A 16,600-nucleotide genomic window follows, 5' to 3' on the forward strand; every position below is an offset into this window, starting at 1 on the left:
AAAGCCAAAAGCCATGCTGGAAAGGAAAGTTTCTGCACTCCGACAGAAGAACATAAGGAAAGGGGTGAGGTGGACTTTTTTAGGCAGGGTGTTCCTAGCACTGCTTTCTTTGTCCCTCATCCCAGTCAGATGTGAATTTTGGGCTTTTCGTGTTAATACATCTGGAATAACAAAATAACTCCTAGTTCACAGTGAAATTGCAAGTCGAACAGGCTGTCTTGAAAGGCTGGTTGACTCTCACTAAAGGTTTTTAAACAGAGGCTGGACAGTCACCTAGCACGAATACTGGCATAGTGGGTGCCCTGCATTGGTAGGTGGTTGGAATAAATGACCTCTGAGGTTCCTTCCAACTCAATGATTCTAAATGGGATTTACTGCTTGTGTACTCTGCCAAGATGCCTTGCAGGTTCTGTTGTTGGGGCAGAAAGAGCATAATAGATGTACGGTATTTTAACAATGAAGGAATTGGGCCTTTAGTGTTGTGGCATCTACCCATTGGAATTCCCTCCCATTAAATATTAGACAGTGGAGCTCTTTCTCAGTCTGCATATACACCGGAATTGTTTTCAGATGTTTTAAATTGTTTTATTGTTTATGTGTTTGCTATCCTGGGCTTTTGTGGGAAGAAAGGTGAGGTACAGACGAATAATAATAATAATAAAATAAAATAAACAAGCATTTAAATAAATGTTTTGTGGCAGCAAACTTGCTTAGGCCCCTCAGCCTGCTCCTTGTTGAAGGTGGAAGTAAAGGGGGAGGTGGGACATGTAAAAAATGCTCATACCTCAAGAATCTTCCCTCTACTTTGGGGGATCTGCTTCTGTTCGATCACCTCCTGTTTTTGCACCCCGAAACCAGAAGCAGCATGCCTACTTTATTCACAAAGGAATGATAACCTCCACCTTGCCCATAAGCATGCGCTACAAGGGTGGGCAGGAATTCTACTGCTCTTTACAAGAGCCATGCAAATCTGAAAGTTTGCATCTGCCTATATGAGCCTGCCTGGGCTCTGGGATTTTTTGGGCGAGACTCTCTCTCGGTCCAGTCACCTTCACATGCACACTTGTTAAGGATATGAGAAAGGGCCTTCTCGGCTACTGCTCCCAGATTGTGGAACTCCTCTCCACAAGAGGCTAGGCTGGCCCCCTCTGTTTTTCTTTCACTAGCTGATGACTATTTTGTTTAGGACACGCCTAGGGCCACTAACAGGCTATTGTGGCAGAGTATTCTGAGTGTGGGTGATGTATATTTCCTTTTTGGTTTGTTTTTAAATGGTTTTAGGTGTTTGATGTTTTAATAGAGAACTTATTTGTGTGTGTTTTTAATTTTTATGTTGATCGGTGTGCTTTTAGCTTTAATATGTTTAGTTTATAATTTCACGATAGGAGATAGGCAGCATATGAAATAGATAGATAGATAGATAGATAGATAGATAGATGGTAACTCATCTATTTTAAGAAAGTAGAATTATGCTGAAGCCAAACAGATCAAGGTTTGGTCAGCAGCTAGATGGGAGCTCTCTGTTTACTGTACCATATTGAATTCTTGGGATACAAATGTAATGAATTAACAGGTGTTCATCCAGTGTCTCATCCAGCCATGTCAGGATCCCATCACAAGCATCTGTCGGTGATGGTAAACTTCAGATACACAGAATTTCCTACTTCAGGGCAGAAAGATTTGGAGCTGATATTGGAGGTGGGGGGGCCGAAACAACCACAGACCTACCCTGTTTAACCCCCTGCAAGCAGGAATGTGCACCTGTCCCATATGGAGATTGAACCTGCAACCTTGGTGCTATTAGCAGCACACTCTAACCAACTGCGCTATCCTGGCATCCGTCTGTCTCAGAAGACAATGGAGGAGTGCACCTTTGTGGGGTAGGGCTATCCCAGAAATGGTATTTTCAACAGAACAGTCTTTCATTCTGAATTTTAACTGCTGCAAAGTCATTTTGGTAGCCAACCTTAGCTGAAAAGCTTAACTATGACAGCAACAAGGACAAATGATCTACATTTTAATGGTGGAAACAATGTCAGAGTCTAAACTGTTGAGAGTAAGATTCCCCCCTCCTTGAGTTTACTTTTTTACCAGCAGCACAGTAAACAACCACCAGTTCTTCCCTCTCCCTACCAACAGGCCCAAGGTTGGGAAACACTGAACTAAACAATTCTTTTCTGTTAAAAAACACACACACCCATCTCTGCGCATGCGTTCATGAAACCTGACTGTCATGCGCCCGTCTGAAGCGTTCTTTACGAAAACGCTTGCTATTCGTAGACCTGTAATAGCCTGCCACTCCCCTTGCGCATGCGTCTTGTACAAAGGTTAATGGCCTGTTTTTTAACCGCAAGGAAGCCAGCAGCGCATGCGCTCCTTCTTTCCTCCTTACCGCTGCCCTCCCCACCGCCACAATAGTCCTGCGATCTAGCCGCCTATTCTCTCGTGCGCCTTCCAACTGCTCATGCGCAACCTATTGCCCAACCCCGGGCACCTTTTCGTAAGCCATGGCGTCAGACGCAACCGCCACGCGCTTCTGCTCCGCCCCTTTCCTCCTTCCCTTTTTCTCCCTTTTGTGGCGGCGCGTGCGCGCCGAGCCCTTTCAGTGCGTGGCGAGCTGTATGGTAGAGGCGGCTGGGGGCGGGGCTTCTATATATAGTGCGCGGCCGGGGCGGCGGCCTCCCCCTTGTCCCCCGGCCGCTGAAGGTGCTGTTGTGCGTAGTGTGTGTGCTCCGGCCTTCCCCGGGCACACCAGCTCCGCCGCACCATTTATTACTAAAAGAAAAAAAAACCTTTAAAAATCCAAAAAAAATCTTAAAAGCCCGAAAAAACCATTAAAAAAAACCCCCCTCGACTACCACCCGCCCCTATCTGAAACCGGCCGGTTTGGTATAAAATAACCCGGTGAAGCGAAGCGAAGTCCCAGACCCGGCGCAGCCGAGAGGAGACCCGCCCAAGCCACTACCAAGAGCAGCAGGAAGAAGAAAAAGAAGAGCCGCCGCCGCCGCCGCTTCCAGGAGCAGCAGCAGCAGCAACAACCCGCTCCTCCTCCTCCTCCCGCCGGCAGCAACGAGCGCTCGAGCGGCCCGCCAACCGTCGCCAACCGCCTCCGCGGAGCCGTTGAGTTTCGAACCCGGCGGCCCGTCGCGGCCTCCTCGGCGCTCGCGAGTCTGCCCTGCCTCCTCGCCCCCCCTCCCCGTCCCCCCGCCAGCATGAACCCCAGCGCCCCCAGCTACCCGATGGCCTCGCTCTACGTGGGGGACCTGCACCCCGATGTCACCGAGGCCATGCTCTACGAGAAGTTCAGCCCCGCCGGGCCCATCCTCTCCATCCGCGTCTGCAGGGACATGATCACCCGCCGCTCCCTGGGCTACGCCTATGTCAACTTCCAGCAGCCCGCCGACGGTGAGGAATGGGGAGAAGCGGGGGGGGGGGGACGGGACGGGGGGAGGGCAGAGAAGCTGCCGTAGCTGGTCGGGCGATTGATTCCCTTCTCTTATTTTACCCCCCACACTTCGAGGAGCGGGCACATGGGGAAGGAGCGGGTGGGACGGGGACACGTGCGGGGAGGCATTTCCAGGGACTTTCCGGGCGGAATTTGCCCGGGCTTGGGGGTGGGGGCTTGGGGGAGGCTGCCCTCCCGGCCTCCGGCTTCCTGTTCCCGGAGCCATATTCTCGCACCCCCACGAGGGCCGCCGCGCATTCCTCCCCTTCCGCTTCTCCCCGCCTCCTCCACGCGAGTCATCCCCGGAGCATCCATTTTACGGATTAAAGGCGGCCCCTCGGAGAGTCCTGGGCCTGCCTCGCGGCGGCGCTTCCCACTAAGTCTTTTCTCTCAGAGCCCCCTTCTCCCCGACCCCGCAAGGACTCGCCCTCCTTCACGTGAAATCCTCGAACAATTTCTGTCCAGAGGGGGAAATAACTGAGGGGGGTGGTGAGAGAAACACTCGTGTGAGGCCAGCTTTTGCCGCCGCTCGACCCCACCGCGTTGTGGAGGAGCCGGGAGAGAGGCCTCGTGGCGGGGAGGAGCCCCCGCGGCACCCGAGCGGGAGGGAGAAAAGGAGGCCTCGTCACCGGCTGGGCCTGCTTTTTTGCCACGGGGCCTCCTTCCGCGAAAAGGCCTGGGTCGGCATCTCGGAACCGGCCCTAATTTCTCGGATCACGAGGCAGGGCCCTTAAGTTGGCGCGTGGGGGGGGGGGAGTCAGCGACCAGGGCGGGCCTGTCGCCTCGCTTCCGCCGGCTCAATGAGGAAGTCCGAGATGAGAGGCGCCTTGAAGGAAATGCCTGGATAATTAGGGCCTTAAATGGCGACGGAGGAACGGGCGCAAGTGGGTCGTGTGCCCGCGCGAAATAAAACTAGGGCAAGCCACGCTTAATTAGAAGTTTCTGAATTGGGCTACTTGATGCCCTTTGGTCGCGGGTACTAATTTATCAACCTTGCATGTGATGAAAAATCCATCAAATTGGTGTATGGGGGGGGGGGGGAGTCGATTGTCCACAGACGGGACAGGAAGTTGCAACACCTATCCCTCTTGCTGGCAAACGGAGTTTTAAGAGGCCAATATTGTTGACCATTGCTGGTTGATGAGGGGAAGGTGAGCATTTGCCCAGTCAAGACACCAGAAACGGGAAGGGAGTGGGGTCTTTAAGACGCTCTTTCCAAAGCCCATCTGCTAGTCTTACCTTAAGGCTGACACTTTGAGAGCAGGTGGCCTGCAGTGATGCGTAGAGAAGATTTTTTTTTTTAATATACCTTTGATGACTTGAACCAGTTTAGTTTCTATTAAATGTCAGACGGTTGTGATAATTTTTTGTGGACACATTGGTCCTACACCAAATAGTGTCTGTCTTGACAGCCTATTGCCAAGTTGCATTAGAGCTCTTTAAGTGAGAAAAATGGGAGAGTGCATACTTTGGTCCTAAGTTTACATACTTGACAAGAGTAAGCCAATTCACATACATGCATCTAAACTGTGACCAGGAGTGAGCTTACCTGTAGGTATTTTTCTCTAAAGTATTTTGCTATTTTTTTCTACCAGCTTCAAAATAATTTGTCCTTTCTTCTTCTGGGTGATCCATTCAACCAGAGTTCTAGTAAACTCAGTGTAGGAAGTATTCTACTGAGATGGAGCAGCATGTTTTCTCTTTGTGTAGACTCTAGTAAAAAAAATGACATTTGTAAATTCTTCAAGTGACGTGAAGAAGCATGTTTTCAATGACCAATATTTCTGAGTTCACAGAAAACTTGTTTAAGCAAAATAAACCTCCTTTGGAGGGGAGAGCTCTTCAACAATTGTCACTTTATTCCAATATAAATGCTAGAAGGAATAAGAATAGGACACTGTCTAATAATTTGAATAAGCATTCCAGTGGGGGGGGGTTTACACTTTTATAGTGACTACACACTTAAAGCAGTGTTGCAGACAGGATCACAAGGAATAGCCACCCATGCTTTGCTCTTTGCTGAATTCTAGCTCCTTATCCCTTCATTACGGGATGTAGGCATAGAAAGGGGCTGTGCTACAGCAGTGCTGTGCTGAGCTGGCAGTTCTCACAGTGCAATCTGTGCCTAGAGAGAGGCAAGCAGAGCTGTTGTCTCAGTGCTGCTTTGTACAAAACAGAGATGACAACCTTGGCTGGCTCCGTGTCCTAAGGTGTACAGAAAGCTTTGCAGAGCCATTACCTTTGCATCCCTCTCTCCACCAGAGGAATAGCCAACTGTCAGATACTGGCTATTTTTTCTAGTGGGTTGTTAGCTGGGGCTTGCTATCTGAGTTGAAGATTCTGCCTCTACAGAGCAATAAGCTTCTTAGGCAGAAATGCAACTTTTAACTGGGGGTCTCCACTCAAGCTTTTTCAATCTGCACAGGTATTAGGTGGCACTGCTTGGCTAACTGAATTCATAGCTTGGGTAGTTTGCCATTCAGATGCTTACCTAGAGACAGTTGATTTACAGGATCATATCCTGGAATCATGACATAGGATTTGTGATTTAACTGCTTGCAGTAATTGTGGAAGGTCAGGAAATACAGGGAAAAGGTTGTAACAGCATGGACTTCTACAGATAGCTCCTCTTTAAATCTTAGCACAGCCAGTTCCTAAGGCTGCCCAAAGCTCCTGGTAATGCTTGAATGAGCTGCTGGGCAGAAAAGCAGCTTGGGAGTATGAGAAATGGTGGGTCTTCTCCAGTTGTTTCATTGCTCTGAGCAGGGACATGGGTGGGTAGGGAAGAAAGGTGCCACTTGGTTCATAGAGCCTAGCCAGACATAGTTTTCCTGTTCAAGTGACAGTTTGCCCCTTCCTTGCCAGGTTAATTTCTGAGTTTGGGGGGGGGTGTCAATGCATGCATCTGATACATAACCCTATTGCTTGTTGGCAATCCTCATGCCATTAACAGACTTGGGAAGTAGCATTATACTGAATAGGACCATAGGGTGGTGCTGTCTACATTGACTAGCAGCAACTCACGCTGGGGCCATTCCCAGTTATAGCTGGGGCTTGAACCTGGGAATTTCTGTTTTCTTTGGCTTTTCATCATAGTACTCTGTCTCAGGAACATTCTCATGGATAAGTCGAAATGTTGAGCTTCCACTCTGAAAAGTGCAGTATCATTTGGGATTGGGAGAAGTAACACACTTGAGGGTTGAGGATTTCTCTGCTAACATCATTTTGGGACCATGCAACAGAACTGCAGAAAGCCTAGAGGCACAAGAATAGAAAAAGAGGTTTGATGGCTGTGTGTATGGGACTGTGCTAAAATAGTGCTGAAATTCACATTGGTTTGAAATACATTTAAAAGTGAAAGCTTGCGGGAGAGAGGTTCTATTGTACAACCAAAAATCCTTGCACTAGCAAAACTGCTTTACTGAATATTGCCCATTGTCTTCTCCTTGGAATGCTTACCCTGGGTCCAATTTTTACTCCATCCATTGGAATTGCACTGCCTTTCCTGAACATCACAAATTAGAACAGTGTTTGATTTTGGTGGTGATCCAGAAGCCAAGATAATGTACTGTATATTGTAAGTGGGTGCAAAGACATTAACAATTAATTTTCTTAGTGATATCTGTGTGATATTTGTGTCGCCTTAAAGATTTAAATAATTTAACACTTTCTAACTTCTTTTGCAGCTGAGAGAGCCTTAGATACTATGAATTTCGATGTCATTAAAGGCAAGCCAGTGCGTATCATGTGGTCTCAGCGTGATCCATCTCTACGTAAGAGTGGTGTCGGAAACATCTTCATTAAAAACTTGGATAAGTCAATTGATAATAAAGCTTTGTATGATACATTTTCTGCTTTTGGAAATATCCTCTCTTGTAAGGTGAGTTGAAAGGAAAAAGAACCTAGAACAGTGATTCAGCCTTGAAATTAGCATAATTACATTCCAGTCATCTGACGTATCCTAATCATTTTCATAGGTTGTATGTGATGAAAATGGATCCAAAGGCTATGGGTTTGTACACTTCGAGACACAAGAAGCTGCAGAAAGAGCTATTGAAAAAATGAATGGAATGCTGCTTAATGATCGTAAAGTGTGAGTTTCCTAACGCTTAAAAAAATTTTTTTTAATGCCAAAATGGATTTAGAAGAGAGATTTTATCAATTATAGTTTCTTGCTTCTAGTGTTGGTTCAGTAATTGGAAATATATGTTCAGAAAACAAAAGGGAGGGAATTATTTCATTCATTGCACAGGAACTGTGAGAGCGACAGTATGTCACAATTGGGGGCAGTCATAGCACATTGCCATGTTTTTTCTGGCTGGGGAAGCACAGCAGAGTAGTATGGCTGCCCCATTCTGAACAATCTGTCTTCCATGACAGATAGAGAGGCTGGGAGTAGCTTACTCTGCTGTTTCCCTTAGCGGGGGAATATTGCAGTGTGCTATGGCAGCAGCTCGCTTGCCGGGAGCTGACACAGGGTATGGGTAAGCACCAGGCTTTGACTATATAAAGTACCTCCTTAATGGGAAGAAAATAATGCCCTGAATCTTGTCAACTTTAAGCAACTTTTCACCTTGCTTTTTTAACTAGGTTTGTTGGAAGGTTTAAATCTCGTAAAGAACGTGAAGCAGAGCTTGGAGCTCGTGCCAAGGAGTTCACTAATGTTTACATCAAGAATTTTGGAGAGGACATGGATGATGAGAGACTTAAGGAACTCTTTGGCAAGTTTGGTAATGTCATTTCCTTTCCATGTATTTGAAAATGATTTAGGACCTGGTGTGATCATAGTGCTTGCACCCAACTGCAGCTTGCCTACCCCAACTCCTGATAATAACCTGCTTTATACGGAGTCGGGCTATTACGGTATTAACCTTTTAGCTGTAGATGGCAGGAAATGAGACAGACACAGTCTGCAACCACTTGTTTGTGCCCTTCTGGAGTGCAGATTCCTGCATTGATTTCAACCTATATGTGTTAGGTTGGCAGCACTATTGATTGCCGTTGGAACCAACCAGAGCTTCCACTTAAGGATTTGAAACCAAGGTTCCAAACTGGCTTCAGATCCTTGGAAATCTGAAGGTCTTGGCAATGTAACATGTAAGCTCTGATAAGGCCGAAAACAATAGTTTGCTCTCAAGAACAGAAGTATTAGGCGGAATATGTGTGATAACACAGCTGCTTGTTTGTTGTCATCTTAACAATTGGTAAGTTGAATAAAACAAGAAAAAACATTCCATTCTTCTACACTGAAAATAGCCAAGTGATTTAATGCAGGGCAGAATAAAATCTCTAGTGTGTGTACTTTAATCTAGCACAATACCAAAAGCAAGTTTACTGTTGGGTTAGTAATAATTGTAAATTACAGTATGTTAAGTCCATGATTGCAATGTTAATTTTCTTCAAGGAGTTAATATTGTAGTATGTCCAAGAAATCAAGGCATTCATTATAAAATGAGATCAACAAGGCCAACCAGAGTCTGGCATGGCCATGTAATTTGTCAGACTACTAATTTATAACTAGTTGGGAAATTAGTCTCCCAAATGGGTTGCCTTGGCTACAGTTGTCAGTTTATAAATATTCTAAGTTAAAGTGTTGTCTGCTGAAAACAAGCCTTTTTAGAGAATTAATTTGAATCGTTGGTCATTTGTGCTGTATTTTATTATTTAAAGCTTTTATTATACACTGCCATGATACCTTTTAATGATGTGGTATATTAAGATTATTATAAAGAAAATGTAAAATAATTTTTTTGTACTTTTTAGGGCCTGCCTTAAGTGTGAAAGTTATGACTGATGAGAGTGGGAAATCCAAAGGCTTTGGCTTTGTCAGTTTTGAAAGACATGAGGATGCTCAGAAAGTAAGTCTATACATTTTATAAGAATTTGTCAAGTGTTGTGAGTGGTCACTAATTAACTGAAACGAATGGTTTTGGACACTCTTATTTAGTGTAACCTGATCTAAAACAGAAGGTGCCTAATTTTAATTTTTATATATCTTTATATTAATTGATTCTCTTATAGATAGTAGGTTTTCTAAAATAGGTCTAATAGTGATCCAAGGAATATTAATCTGTCCTCTAAATCAAGCGAAGGGAGCCTTTGGCCCATGGACTAAATTTGGTTTGCCAAGTTTCCTCATTTGATCGAAGAGACCTTTCCCAAACTGCCCATCTACCCCACACCTGATGTCAAATGTGATGTCAGGTGTAGGATAGGTAGAGACGGAGCTGGATCCAGTGATTGGAAAGCAGGACTGAACTCCCTTTGTTTCAACTGCAGCATAAAGGGTTCACTCTTGCTTAGTTCAGGAACTCAAATGAGTTCTCTGGAACCTGCTGATTCCCCTGAACCTAACAAAAAGCTGGATGGAACTCCATGTGCATCAGCAGGTCCGACCAATCTACTCACTCATTTGGGTCAAATTTGGGCATTATGACATCAGATGATAGATAAATAGTCCCGCCCACCTGTTGGCTCACAGGGTGAGTGAGGTGCAGATCTGGCCTACTGGACCAAAACATCTCCCCAGTCCTGCTGTAAAATCTGTTGCCAAGTTTACTTCTTCATATAGTGTTCTTACAGTGTGTTATTCCCTCTCATGTGCTAGGAAAATAGAAGCACACTGCCTCAGTCTGTACATTCCATCCACCTAGTTTGTGTGTTTTTAGTTTCCTTGTTTTTTTTACTTGCTCTAGCTTTTTGATTGGGGAACCTGACTTAATGCTATGTGGAATCAACTATGACAAACAAGTTAAAGTACCTTTTTTTATTTGTGAAGGCTGTAGATGAGATGAACGGAAAGGAACTCAATGGAAAACAAATATATGTTGGTCGAGCTCAGAAAAAAGTAGAAAGACAAACAGAGCTGAAGCGCAAATTTGAACAAATGAAGCAGGACAGGATCACCAGATACCAGGTAGGATGTTAACTGAATATTTGGGGAAGGAAAGGTTTATTGGTGTGGGGGGTGGTTCTTGTTTTTATTAAGCATTTTGTGGTTTTTATATGCTATTTTATGTTGTGAACTGCCCTGAAATCTACAGGTGAGGAGTGGTATACAAATTAAATAAATACAAAAAAAATAAAATTATTTTCACTGGGTTATATGTTCTGCATACTGATCACTTCACCTACTCAATATTTCAGGGTGTAAACCTTTATGTGAAAAACCTCGATGATGGAATTGATGATGAGCGCCTACGCAAAGAATTTTCACCATTTGGCACCATCACTAGTGCAAAGGTAAATGGCATTTTAATCGGCTTTTAGAGTGACTTGTAGGGAGAGCAACTATCAAGAATTGTTTTTAGTGGTACTTTAAAATTACAAGCTCACTTGTACATTACAAACTACTTGAAAGTAGATGCAATACAGTAGACTACAATAAATTCTATATATACATACAGATTTGTCTGCAGCAGAACAAAAGCTACGCTGTTAGACTTTCAAAAGCTGTTGATCGGCATTTATTTTAAAACTTCAGAGAAATGAATGTAGAGCCAGGTTTCACTGTTGTGAACAAAAAGGCACATTCTGTCTACAGGAGGCTTTTGATTATTCCACTGTGGAAAAGTGGAAAGTGAGTTTTGTTGATTCTTCCCTCCTCTCTCAGCACCATATCCTACACTTTAACCCTCCAAAGCGGGGGATTTTGAGGGGGATGGGGGAATCTGCAAAAGTTTCCTTAATTCTGCTGAGAGAGGCATCGCCTGAATGAAAATTCCTAGGTATGCTTCTGGCAGCAAAAAGAAACCTAACACATGATTAATTAGTTAGATTATGTTCAGTCACAAGCTGCAATAAAATATAATGAAATAACATTGTTCAGTGTTCTCTACGTTGCATTTTTACGGTTGCATTTTTATTTTATTTTTACAGGTTATGATGGAAGGGGGCCGCAGTAAAGGATTTGGGTTTGTCTGCTTTTCTTCACCAGAAGAAGCAACCAAAGCAGTCACAGAAATGAATGGTAGAATTGTGGCCACCAAACCACTTTATGTAGCCTTAGCCCAACGTAAAGAAGAACGCCAAGCTCACCTCACCAACCAGTACATGCAGAGAATGGCAAGTGTGAGAGCAGTGCCGAATCCAGTCATCAACCCGTACCAGCCAGCGCCTCCTTCAGGTTATGTCATGGCAGCTATTCCACAGGTATGACTTACACTGTGTTCCCTATTACATTTACTCTTATATTTACTGAGTACAAACGCATACGGTTGCAGTGGACTTACTAGACACATGGTGTGTATTAAATGAGCTTTGAGTGTAAAGATTTAAAAAGCCCAGATTCTTCTTCTATAATAAAGAACAATGAGGCATTTTAATTTGAATGGAATAACTGTTAATTTCCTAAAGCATTTTTTTCTGGTACAGCAAAGCACTGAAGCTGACGAATGAAACAAATACATTATTATTTTTTGACAGATGCAAAACCGTGCTGCATACTATCCTACTAGCCAAATTGCTCAGCTCAGACAAAGTCCTCGCTGGACTACTCAGGGTGCCAGACCTCATCGTAAGTGACTTGCTTTTCTTAGGGATGGGGGGGGGGGGAGGTTTGGATTTGACCAAAGCTTGATTTGTGTTGGTTCAGAAATGCATACTTACCGTGAATTAATTTCAAATGCAGCTTTCCAGAACATGCCAAGTGCCATCCGCCCAGCAGCTCCCAGACCACCATTCAGTACCATGAGGCCAGCTTCATCACAGGTTCCACGAGTAATGTCAACACAGCGTGTTGGTGAGTTCTGCAGATCAGTTAATTTAAGTATACTGGCTTGATTTGGCATGCTATTAATTGTCTGAAAATTGAAATGTAATGTGCTTTTAAAAGAGTGTCTTAAGCTAGACTGTGAAAGGAGGTCTGCCGAAACAGTTTGAATAGAATATGCTGCTTGGCCTGAAAACAATCTTTTTTTCCAGCAAACACATCAACACAGACAATGGGTCCACGTCCAGCTGCTGCTGCCGCTGCTGCTACTCCAGCCGTACGCACGGTTCCTCAGTACAAGTATGCGGCAGGTGTTCGCAATCCTCAGCAACACCTTAATACACAACCTCAGGTTGCTATGCAGCAGGTAAGCGTAACAGTTACAGCAGCTTTTTTGTATGGTGTCAGTTATATTAATAACCTGAGCACTTGCAGAGATGGACATGCCCAAGCCTATTGAAAACAATAGGGTTAGGTGGACTTGTATGGGGTTAGAAATAATTTTTCTGAGTGACATTCATGCGAATGAAACTTGGAACGTACTACGCAAATGATGTACTCCATTTTAATCCTGTTAAATCTTTTCAAATTCTAGCCTGCTGTCCATGTCCAAGGTCAAGAACCTTTGACTGCTTCCATGTTGGCTTCTGCCCCTCCACAGGAACAAAAGCAGATGTTGGGTAAGTCCGTATTTGGCGGAGAGGTGGAGCTCATGTGGTAAGAGTTGGGGTGTCCGTGCATGGGGGAGGACAGATAGCAGCAACACCATTTGGCATGTCTTCCTGAGAAGTCCAAAAAGTTAGGGCTGAGTCCAGTGACCCACGAGGGCTGGGGAAGTAGCTGCTGCTGCTTCCTCCAAATAGTTGTGCAGTAGCACACACAGTGATAGGTGGGCTGTTCAGCAGTTCTTATTTTTCCACTTCTGCACAAGCAGAAATCATCTTTGGTTATAGTTTTGTTTTTCTTATGTATTTATCCCAGTGTAAGTGTGCTTTTGGATCCAACCCTGCAGGGCCAGGATTTTTAGAAATGTGGCTCCCACTGGGATTGCTTAGGAAAAGTGGGTCCACTACTGAGGGCCCAGTTAACTCTGAAGGGAAGTTGTGCAGAGAAAAGAGGGTATGGGAGTGGGAGAAAGAATAAATCTGAAGAGTTTAGAAGCTGGGTGAGTGAACTCCCTGAGTGTGTTAGGGTGGAAGAAGGTATAATTGGAGAAAGGGATGTGATTTCATAACCTTACAAATTGTTGAGTTGATAATGGGCATCTACTGTTAGGATCTGTGTTTTAACCATAAATGTCTGCTTGGCTAATTATTATAGTTTTCCAGTTCTAGTAACTTAGTTGGGTTTATTCTTTTAAAAAAACTTCTGCCATTCTGCTAAAGGGGTAAAAAAATACTGATATGTAGATGGCTAAAGTATTCATTTTGAGGCATGTTAAAAGGAAATCTATTTGGAATAGTATTGAGAGGCAAATATAAACCTTGCAAACTTGTCAACTGTTTTCTAGGAGAACGTCTTTTCCCTCTTATTCACGCCATGCACCCTACTCTGGCGGGTAAAATCACTGGTATGTTGTTAGAGATTGACAATTCTGAACTCCTCCATATGCTTGAGTCTCCTGAATCTCTTCGTTCGAAGGTAGGTAGATTCTTTTGTCAACGGTATTTTTTTCCTTTAAGTGCAGCTTATCTTGTAAACAAGCTTGCCTTTACAGAAATGTTAATAACATTGTTTTTATCTTAACTAGGTTGATGAAGCTGTAGCCGTACTGCAAGCCCACCAAGCTAAGGAAGCTGCTCAAAAAGCAGTTAACAATCCAGCGGGTGTTCCAAGTGTCTAATGTAAGTATTCTGGAGAAATGGCTTCAAATGCAGGTATAGATGCACCTGTGTGTGTGAAATCATCTGTGACAGTCGTAGGGAACTGGTAACTTAGCAAATGGAAAATATGTTAGCTGAATTTTTGCCCTTGTGCAGCGTTATTGACTATAGGTTGGGTGATATCCATACCGAGTGTAAACCACTAAAATCCATGAACCTTAAGTCTGTTGATTTCAGCGGGCCTCGAGTATGACATTTTGGCAATTATCCTGGTGACACTTCACACCATACTGTACAAAAAATCAGGACTGTGGAAGTTACCTAGCATGCAAAAAATAAGTAAAGGAATTTATTTCCGTTATTTCTCATATCTTTGTCCAAGTAACTTTGGTGCAAAAATGCACTTCTAATGCATGATGTCTGTGGGCTGACACAGTTTTATCAGTTCCCTCTTGATAAAAAGATTAAGCAAGCTCATGGCATGTACCATATTACACCTGATCCTGGTCAGAGTATGCTGTTTGGTTTTAGTAATATTTAACATAATACAAATCTGTCTAAAGGAAATATATTTCAGTATTAATATTTTAATTCTTTTGGTTACAGAAGATCCGGGACTACGCATTATAATTTCGCTTCACCGAAGAAAAATATCTAAACATGGAAAAACTACTAAATATTGAGAAAAACATTGCAAAATATAAAATAAATAAAAAAAGGAAAGGAAACTTTGAAGCTTATGTACACAACAAATGCCAGGACTAGCAAAACTGTTGGTCCTAGATTACCTATTGATTTAAAATACAAAAAAATAGCAAAAGTTAAAAAAACAAATTAATGTTTTATAAACCCAGGAAAAGAATTTTCAGCACAGTACAAAAATTTAAAGCATTCCTTTCTTTAATTTTGTAATTTACTGTGGAAAACGCTCAGAATATCACTACTGTTGTAGTTAACAGTAGGAATTGATAGCTGAGCAAAGAACCATAATTTGGATTATAAGATTCTTGCTTTAATAAAAATTCCTTAAACACTGATCTAATTGCGATTTTATTTCTACACTTCTAATGAGATGTCAACAATAGAGTTTGGATGTAGATACACAGCAAATTCAGTTGTGGATGAGATTAACCTACATTGAGCCACCTGTTAATGGGGTATCTGTAAGAACTAAAATGGATGAACAACTGGATTCATCTCTTGTAGCTTAAAATTCTTGGCAGCATTTTCTAGAGCTAAATATGCAAAGTTTTTTTATTGTAGTGAAATTTAAATAGAAATAATGTGTTTTTATGTATCTTTCTGTTGAGCTGGGGGCAAAATGAAGTTAATTAAATATGAATAGGCTTGGATTAAGCTTGGAAATCAAAATACATAATTTTAATGGTACATTCAAAGGCCCAACAAAAAGGAGCAGAGTAGATTTGGGGAGTAGGCGGACAAGATATGTTAACAATCAGTAATGGAGTGAATAGAACCGTGCTTGCGTTTTGTTGCAAATCAACATGGTCCAGCTGTCATATATTACTATTAGGTATGCAGTTTACATGTATGCTTCAGGACCCACATGCAATCCTGACACTCAGTTCTAGGGATCTTTTGATAGAGAACGACACACTCCAGTGTTCATCACCTATAAAATTAACAGGCAGCAGAAATTAGAAGGGAATTAAGCTTATTGTCTCAAAAGGGAAGTAGCACATTTACTAAAAAATATTAAGCAATAAAGCAGCACACTAAATATAGTCTGATCTTAGCAGAGTTAAAACCAATACAAGTAATTGTTAGAAACATTCCTAGGAACACATGAGAAAAAACAATGTGGTCAGGGAAAGGGAGTGGAATTGAATGGGGTGGAAGGAGGTTTGGCTGAAGGGCAGAAAGTGGTATTGCAAGAGAAAAATGGATGCTGATAAGAACTGGTTGCTTTTAAAAAGAATTAAGAGTTTGCGGAGTAAGGTGTTGGCATATATGGCAGGCATGGCCAAACATGGCCCTCCAGGGGACTACAGTTCCCATCATCCCTGACCACTGGTCCAGTTGTAGTCCCAAAGCAGCTGGAGGGCCAAGTTTGGCCGTGCCTGGCATATGGAGTTTAAATGCTGGCAATTCTGAATCACTGCTAGGAAGCTTGGAGGTTTCTCTGCCCTTCGCTTGCAGGTATATCTCTACAATGCAAGCTGAGTTGCAACCCAACTCTTGTAAAATAAGAAAGGTCTGGTTAGTGGGCTTTGGGGAAAGTTTTTAGCTGAAAATCAAAGGCTTTGGGGCAATGGTTGAAAGTAATGAGGTTAGGGAGATCTGAGATTTTGAGGTGAGAAAACAGGAATGAATGAGCACAACAAGGAAAAGAAAATGAGTCTCTCCAAGAAAGGATCTCTGATTGAGTTTCAGACAAGTTGCGGATGTTGGACAGCTGGACCTGAGAGCAAGTGTAATACAATAAGCCTGTAACTTGCACACATTCAGCTTTATGCGCTTGTCCCAAAAATAAAAAGGGTGTGGGGGGGGGGAACCTTTGTTCCAATGGCGGGTGGGACTGCCAGCGTATTTTGACCATGTGCAATTTTGGCTTTAGGTGTGATCCCTGCAACATAACCCTCGCATAACTTGGGGGCTTAC

At 43.3% G+C, this 16,600-nt stretch overlaps 1 protein-coding gene across 3 annotated transcripts in view; it reads left to right on the plus strand.

Moving 5' to 3' along the window:
• Positions 1 to 2,666: 2,666 nt before the first annotated feature.
• PABPC1 (poly(A) binding protein cytoplasmic 1) overlaps positions 2,667 to 16,600 on the plus strand; it is a 37,981-nt gene continuing 24,047 nt past the window's right edge. Inside the window, exons 1-15 of one of the 3 annotated variants that reach the window (XM_028736375.2) lie at positions 2,667 to 3,405; positions 7,132 to 7,325; positions 7,423 to 7,538; positions 8,036 to 8,166; positions 9,209 to 9,303; positions 10,224 to 10,361; positions 10,592 to 10,687; positions 11,324 to 11,596; positions 11,870 to 11,960; positions 12,075 to 12,185; positions 12,368 to 12,522; positions 12,751 to 12,835; positions 13,666 to 13,796; positions 13,906 to 13,999; positions 14,585 to 15,015. In XM_028736375.2, coding sequence (XP_028592208.1) covers positions 3,213 to 3,405; positions 7,132 to 7,325; positions 7,423 to 7,538; positions 8,036 to 8,166; positions 9,209 to 9,303; positions 10,224 to 10,361; positions 10,592 to 10,687; positions 11,324 to 11,596; positions 11,870 to 11,960; positions 12,075 to 12,185; positions 12,368 to 12,522; positions 12,751 to 12,835; positions 13,666 to 13,796; positions 13,906 to 13,998 — 1,902 coding nt within the window. In that variant the 5' untranslated portion in view covers positions 2,667 to 3,212 and the 3' untranslated portion in view covers position 13,999; positions 14,585 to 15,015. Of the gene's footprint in view, positions 3,406 to 7,131; positions 7,326 to 7,422; positions 7,539 to 8,035; positions 8,176 to 9,208; positions 9,304 to 10,223; positions 10,362 to 10,591; positions 10,688 to 11,323; positions 11,597 to 11,869; positions 11,961 to 12,074; positions 12,186 to 12,367; positions 12,523 to 12,750; positions 12,836 to 13,665; positions 13,797 to 13,905; positions 14,000 to 14,584; positions 15,016 to 16,600 lie in introns of those variants that run through there. The other 2 variants (XM_028736374.2, XM_077932812.1) reach the window with 2 other exon arrangements.

This window comes from Podarcis muralis, chromosome 8 (genome assembly GCF_964188315.1).
Source record: "Podarcis muralis chromosome 8, rPodMur119.hap1.1, whole genome shotgun sequence".
NCBI classification, from domain to species: domain Eukaryota; kingdom Metazoa; phylum Chordata; class Lepidosauria; order Squamata; family Lacertidae; genus Podarcis; species Podarcis muralis.